This window comes from Thunnus thynnus, chromosome 2 (assembly GCF_963924715.1).
Source record: "Thunnus thynnus chromosome 2, fThuThy2.1, whole genome shotgun sequence".
Classification (NCBI taxonomy): Eukaryota; Metazoa; Chordata; class Actinopteri; order Scombriformes; family Scombridae; genus Thunnus; species Thunnus thynnus.
The window spans coordinates 39,521,568-39,529,067 of NC_089518.1; the positions used below are offsets into that span (position 1 = coordinate 39,521,568).

At 42.0% G+C, this 7,500-nt stretch overlaps 2 protein-coding genes across 4 annotated transcripts in view; both read right to left on the bottom strand.

Moving 5' to 3' along the window:
- ak8 (adenylate kinase 8) overlaps window positions 1-123 on the bottom strand; it is a 15,768-nt gene extending 15,645 nt beyond the window's left edge. The window contains exon 1 of one of the 2 annotated variants that reach the window (XM_067574429.1): window positions 1-123. This exon is cut by the window's left edge and continues 19 nt beyond it. The gene's annotated coding sequence lies outside the window, so the exon portion shown is untranslated. The other variant, XM_067574421.1, reaches the window with a different exon arrangement.
- A 1,700-nt stretch (window positions 124-1,823) lies between these two features.
- The window catches only part of tsc1a (TSC complex subunit 1a), a 21,267-nt gene continuing 15,590 nt past the window's right edge, over window positions 1,824-7,500 (bottom strand). For both annotated transcript variants that reach the window (XM_067574448.1, XM_067574441.1), the window contains exons 18-22: window positions 6,586-6,696; window positions 6,380-6,502; window positions 5,949-6,136; window positions 5,436-5,594; window positions 1,824-5,197 (exon numbers count right to left, since the gene is read on the bottom strand). In XM_067574448.1, the coding sequence (XP_067430549.1) occupies window positions 4,699-5,197; window positions 5,436-5,594; window positions 5,949-6,136; window positions 6,380-6,502; window positions 6,586-6,696 (1,080 nt within the window). In that variant the 3' untranslated portion in view covers window positions 1,824-4,698. The remainder of the gene's footprint in view (window positions 5,198-5,435; window positions 5,595-5,948; window positions 6,137-6,379; window positions 6,503-6,585; window positions 6,697-7,500) is intronic.

Below are 7,500 nucleotides of genomic sequence, written 5' to 3' on the forward strand. Positions count from 1 at the left end.
CGTCACTTCTTCAGCATAAAACAAATGCAGGTTAGTATCTGCTGTTGGAGCTGGTTGCTAAGACGCTGTCCTTGTTGTTAGGGAAGACGTCATAAGCGCGCGCGTGTGGTAGTTTACTAGCAACGCCGAGGAGAGCGCTGCGCGTGCGCGGTGTACTGATACTGTCCTGTGTTTACGTCACAGCAGCACAAACATTTGTTTATGTTTGTTTTTTCAGTTTTATTAATCAAAAATGTTCAACATGGAACCAGCCAATCATCTTACATGTAGCCAAATTATATTATAAATAAAAATAAATCACATAACAAGCTGTAGCTAAAAACTGTCACAAATGTTTTGTTTCTTATACAAAATGATGTGCAGACGACATTATTGATTGTTATTAACAATCAATAACAAACTGTGACGTCAGACACAAGCTCTGGTTTGGTAAATAACCAACGTAAATAACAAATAACACTAAAACTGGTCCAAACAACATTAATACAGCACTGTGTTGACGCTTTATTGAGCCAGTGATTTTTAGTGTGTATTAATCATTTAGAAAAAGCAGAAACATGGTTTCACTCTGTTATCAGTCAGTGGCCAATCAATCAATCAATCAATCAATCAATCAATCAATCAATCAGTCAATCAATCACCATGTCAATCTCAAACTATTCAGATGAGAGCAAATAGATTTATTGGAATATAAACAAACGTTTCGTTTGTGGAAACCGCATGAATTTATAAAAAGTAATCCAAATTAGCACAATTAGCATCATCAGTGGTGGAAAGTAACTACGTACATTTACTCAACTACTGTATTTAAGTACAGTTCTGAGGTACTTGTACTTTACTTGAGTATTTCCATGTGATGCTACTTTCTACATTTCAGAGGGAAATATTGTACTTTCTACTCCACTACATTTATTTGACAGCTTTAGTTACTTTTCAGATGAAGATTTGACACAATGGATAATATAACAAGCTTTTAAAATACAACACATTGTTAAAGATGAAACCAGTGGTTTCCAACCTTTTTGTCTTTTGACGTCTTACAAAAAGCAGTGTGTAGTCGGGGTCACATTTCACATGTCTATGAGTTGTTAACAGCTCCACCAAATAGTGATTTTTCCCTCTAAACTTCTCACATGCTTTCATTTCAATAAATGTTCAAATGATCCAATATTTCAGCAAAAATCAAAGATTAGAGAAAAAGTCCAAAAACTGAAAACAGATTTGTGTATCAGAACTTTGTTTTTTCTTCTTTCCTCTCCCATTAATCATCTCACCACCCCTCAGATTTATCTACTGACCCTTTGGAGGGGCCCGACCCCTAGGTTGGGAACCACTGGACTAAACTAGCTAACTGTATATAAAGTAGTGTAAACTAGCTCCACCTCCAGCAGCTACAACAGTAACATGCTGCTCTAACACTGATGCTTCACTATTAATAATCTAATGATGTCATATATAATAATATATCAGTCAGAGGGACCAAACCACTACTTTTACTGCAATACTTTAACTACATCAAGCTCATAATACTTATGTACTTTTACTGCAATACTTTAACTACATCAAGCTCATAATACTTATGTACTTTTACTGCAATACTTTAACTACATCAAGCTCATATTACTTATGTACTTTTACTGCAATACTTTAACTCTATCAAGCTCATAATACTTATGTACTTTTACTGTAGTAGGATTTTTCATGCAGGACTTTTACTTGTAATGGAGTATTTGTACAGTGTTGTATTGGTACTTTTACTGCAGTAAAGTATCTGAGTGGAGGTTTAACATACAGGCCTGATAAAGACACAAACGTCAGTCAGATTTTGGCAGATTACAGAAGTCTTTATTTCTAGTGTTCACAGTTTAACATTAGTCTCTTCATGCTGGTGATACACAGAAACACAAACTGATTTATCTTCCCTGACAGCGAGTAGAGCAACACCGCTGAGAAGTTACCACACTGAGCTGCTGCCAAATGGAAATTAAAAAAAATCAGCCAGATGACAGTTTGTGACTTCATTCAGTTTAATCAGCTGGATTTATTCCTGCAGAGAACAACAGGAAGTCTTTGGTTCGTGTGTCATCACTCTGAATTCAGACTGAGCTGCTTCAGACGTTGACTGAATACATTAAAGGACAGGTTCACAGTGTTTTCCAGTGTGTCTTAAAACAACAGTCAGAAGTCCAAATGAACAGAGAAACATGTTTTTCTTGCTGTAATCATCCCATGATCCCTTCATAATACACTTACAATGGAAGTGATGGAGGTCAAGAAATGTTTTGAACCCGTCCTTTAATTCAACATTTTGGGAAATGCTCTAATTCTCTTTCTTACAAATGTTTATCAGTCTAATGTCTCTATGGAGTCAGGACACTGTTAGCTTAGATTAGCTTAGCAGAAAGCCTGGAAGCAGCAGCTGAACAGTATTTTCCAAAATGTTGAAATGTTCTGCTGAGCTGCCAGATAAACACATCCTGATAAAACTGATCTTCTCATCTGACTCTGAGATCCTGAGCTGTGAACCTGAGGAGATATCAAGGTAGATTTAACAGTTTACATTCATGCTAATCGTTCAAGTCTCTCTCAGTCTGCAGGTTGGTAGTTTAGTTTCTGATTGAGACGCTGAGCTTAATCTGTTCAGAAATACACAAAACAATCCGTCTGTTTAAGCTCTGTCAGTTTACAGGAGAAAGAAGAATGTGTTTTATTGGCTTGTTTTCCCCTCATTAAGGCTTTAAATGATCAAACAGAAGCTGCTGTCTACACTGAGAGTTTGGAGAGCAGAGGAGAGGTCTGACATGTCACAACCAGCATCTAAACCGAAAAACTAAAGAACAGAACCGAGACCAGAACCCTGAGGAACCCCACAAACAGACACTGTGAACAGGATGATGGTGTTGCTCTGTGTCTGCTGGATGTGGAAGTAGCAGCTGGTTGCTAACATGTTAGCTACAATGATAACATGTCAGATGTGTTTACAGCCTGTTCTGCTGAAAACAAGAGGACGAAAATCACTTAAATGCAGCCTTAATGTCATCATGAGATTCATTATAACAGTGTTGTTTCTCATTTTCTATATTCTTCTTCTTGCCAACAAATCTCATGTTTGGATCCAAACCAACAGTGAACTGATCTACTAACAAGTATTGTGTGTGTATCAAAGTCACACCGCTGCACTGGGTGACAAGAGTTTGGTCACGTTAGCTTGTTTAGCTTGTTTTAATAGTTTTTGGACAATAGGAGTCAACATCACAGAGGAATAAGATATATCAGGCTTTGGATAAACACACAATACTTGTTAGTAGATCAGTTCATTGTTAAATTCATTGTTGTTGTTGAGATTTGTTGACAAAAAGAAGAATATAGAAAATCACCAGAATTATCATTCAGGTTTCTGAGTTGTGTGTTTTACTGAAGTCAGATCTCATTTAGTGTTTTGAAGCTGCTGTAGCACCATGTAGCATCATGGCTAGCTGCAAAGGAGAAAAAAAGCTAACTTTAGGTGCGACGGTGAAGCAATTTGATGTAACAGCTAACACTGTGTTAGCTCATCTGCTATTAGCTCATCTGTCAGTTCATCAACACTTAAAAAACTGTGAAGTTCCTCCATTTTAATTCCCTTATTTTTGGCTTTAATACATTGTTTCAGGACAGCGGCTGCATGTCCTTCAACATGTCGCCCAAACTATCAAACTCATTGTTAAAATCAGGACCTTCGGTCGCAGCTAATGACATGTTAGCTCCACTACAGCGGCAGCAACAGCAGCGCTAACAGATCATAAGAAAAATTACTCTTCTTTAACTACTCTCCACCAAATGTTTGTTGCTTGTTAACTAACAAGCTAAGTTTAGCTTAGCCACATGTGTGACCTCCCTGCTCCATATATTATTCCGTGATCCAATCATCACTTTATCCTCCAGTTAGCAACCAAGCTAACAAGCTTGCTAACTGCCAGTGAGGAGGGCAGCTAGCTTGGAGAGCTATTGTTTCTGGCTAGAATGTTCTGGATAACTAGCATATTAGCATGCTAGGAAACTAGCTATGCAAGTATTATGCTACCAAGCCTCTAGAGACATGAATAAATTTAATTTTGACACTTTCATGTCTCAGTTTTGAGCTGTGCAGAGGAGTAAAACCTGAGTAAACCTCTTTAAACTACCTCTTTTATTTGATTGTTTTTACTTTAATTTTGGCATCTATTGAATGACTGTAACACGTTGTTCTGTGAGATTGTTAGAAAGTAAAAGGAAAGTGGAGCAGGGTAAATAAAGTGCACTATACTGTATATAAGTGAAGCTTTATGTTGATTTTTGTCAGGCGTCATGACCATAAAAGAGCGATTTGGACAATCAGACTCCTCACTAGATGTCGTCTGTGATGCAGTTTTGTTATTTGCCAAATAAAAACAGGACGAAGAGATTAAACAGTTGTTGAAATGTTCAGGTGTTTCTGTGTGAGCAGGTTTCTACTAAAACTACCTGGAAACACTGTTAGTGTGGACGCAAGTGCTTTGATTTGGTTTTTAGTTTGGGTTGTGAGCTGTACACGGATAAAGTTTTTAGTTTCAGAAAGGTGCATCTGTTTAAAAATATCGTTTATTTTCTTTCTTAATAAGAGCGACAGAAGGTCCTGACGTGCTAATGAGAAAGATCAGAGATACTGTGAGTCAGTTAGCGTCAGCCTGCCCCCCCCCGTCAGTACTCGGGCAGCATCTCGTCGTAGTCCATGATGCTCAGCTCGTGTCTCCGCTGTCGGACGGCGAGCGTCAGGTCCGGGGGCGGGGCTGGAGCTTCAGGTAGGCTGGGAGCCGAAGCCCGGCTCGGAGGCTCCGTCTGGGGGCCTCCTGCGAGGAGGGTGGCCTCCTCCGCCTCCTTATCCAGAGGGGGGCTCCCTTGCTGGGCTTCTTCCTCCTCTTCCTCTTCCTCCTCATCCTGCTGCTCCATCTCTTCATCCTGGCTGTGATTGGCCGGTCTGAACAGCTGCCGCGCTCGCTGCTCCAGGAAGGAGCCGGCGGCCAGGGGGGAGTCGATGGGGGAGAGGGAGAGGGGGGAGGAAGAGCAGGAGGGGAGGTGGAGCGGGGAGGTGGAGAGCGCCGCCACGCCTCCGTTTATTATACCAACAGAAGAAGAAGAGGGGCGGCGGGGCTTGTGGATGTCCTGAGCGACAGGTAAGGCCTCGCTGCCGCCGTTTGGCCTGAGGGCGAGAAAGATGACATCACATTTACATCATCAGCTGTATCCTCTGTTCTGATTGGTTGTTTCAGATCATTTGAGCTAAATATCAATTATTCTTGTGAGTTCTGTGGTTCTAAACCCCGTCAGAGAGACCAGAGCCTCTGAATGAAGATCTGCAGTTGATGTTATTTATCTCACTGGTTACTAAATGACAGTAGTAGAGTGAGTGTGACATCACTCCGGCGGAGGGCGGGTACCTGCTGCAGACGTCCTGAGGCTGGCTGTGAGTGTGTGTGTCGGTGTGTGTGTGTGTGTCCAGGTGGATCTGGCTGTACAGGTGAAGCATCTCGGTCTGCAGACTCTGAGTGACTCTCCTCAGAGCGACGCAGCGACTCTCGCAGGCCGACAGCTCCGCCCTGATAACCAACACACAAACACACACGAAACCAGTGAAACCAGCAGTCACACAGGTGGGACCACAGCTGTACACTGGTGTATATAAAATACTCTACTGATATGGTTTTTCCACAAAAATAGTTCAATTACTTTGTTAAAATCCTTAAAATAGCATCTTCTCCTTCTGCCTCATTAAAAATGAATCTATGAACACATTCATGAGTCAGATCAGTCGTAAACCTGCGGACCGTCCCTTTAACCAGGACCTGCAGCAGGACTCTGACCTGCAGCAGGACTCTGACCTGCAGCAGGACTCTGACCTGCAGCAGGACTCTGACCTGCAGCAGGACTCTGACCTGCAGCAGGACTCTGACCTGCTGTGGTTCTTGGTGTCCTCCAGAAGTTTCTTCTGCTCCAGGATCAGCTGGTCCTTCTTGGCCAGCTGGTTCTCCAGCTCTGCTATCCTGTGATTGGCTGCTTCCAGCTTCTGTCTCTGCTGGACGTCGCTGTCCTTCAGCCGCTGGTACTCCCTACCCACACTGCACTGCAGCATGGACGCCTCCTGACACACACACACACACACAGTCAGTGAAACACTTGAACGAGAGCTCAGAGATCAGATTGTCCTTGAACACCTCACTGATCACCTGTCAGTCACATGACAACATGATGTTCTGTTTGATCTCATTTGTCCATGTTATGTATGTTCTGTGTTGTATGTTCTGTGTGTTCTGCGTGTTGTGTGTTCTGTGGTGTATGTTCTGTGTTGTATGTTCTGTATGTTCTGCGTGTTGCGTGTTCTCACGGTGCTGCAGTCTCTCTCTCCTCCCTCCAGCTGTTCCGTCAGGGTTCTGTTCGTTTCTCTCAGCAGGACGAGCTGCTGGTTCAACATGAAGATCTGCTGCTGCAGCTGTTCGCTGCTGCACAGCTGCACAGACAAACAGGAAGCTGTTAAGGTTAATGTGACTGATGTGATGGACAGCTGGCTCAGCCAATAGGAGCTCTCCTCACCTTGAGTGACAGCTCGGTCAGCTGGTGTTCTGCGTTGTAAGCCTTGTTATTGGCTTTCTGAAGCTCCGCCTCCACATCTCTCAGCCTGCTCTGACATTCCTGCAGCTCGCTCTGAAACAGCCAATCACAGCACAGGTGGTTTACAAACAGCCAATCACAGCACAGGTGGTTTACAAACAGCCAATCGCAGCACAGGTGATGTGTTGTTTGTTGGTGAGCTGGTGGTTTGACAGTTTTTAGTTCTAAAACATTAAAGATGAACTTTTTTGTGAAAAGTAGTATAAAGCCTCTTGTTTCTCCAGAGGGAACTGATGATGTCACTGATGATGTCATGGCGTCGGTTGAGGCTGAAGACTAGAAGTTTGAAAAGCAAAACAATCTGGAAGAAGTGAAGTTAGCAGATCTCTGTAGCTCCTCGTCTCTGCTGGAGGCTAGCAGCTACATTAGCCACTAGCATAACACACCACAATCTCCAGTTGCATTCTGGGTAATGTAGGTGCCAGGTTTCAGACGAGGAGGAATATAAAAGTTGATATCTCTCCAGCACGTCATACCCCCATCTCTCCCTCCACTGACGGTCAAATAAAGGCAAAAAAATCATCTTAAATAAGAAATAAACTGATGATCGTAACACGTTGAGACGATAATAACAACAACATGAGTGTTTGTTGCATATTGTTCCATCAGCTCCCGTCATCCACCTACTGTCACCGTCTAATAAAACCTCTGAGTCTCTGCTTGTCTGTGTGTGTTCATATACATATATATATACTGTACATATATAGTATATATATATATACACATATATACTGTACATATATAGTATATATATATATACATATATACCTGCAGTGTGTGTATATGTATATACAGTATATATATGTAAATACCTGCAGTCTCTGGTTGTCTGTGTGT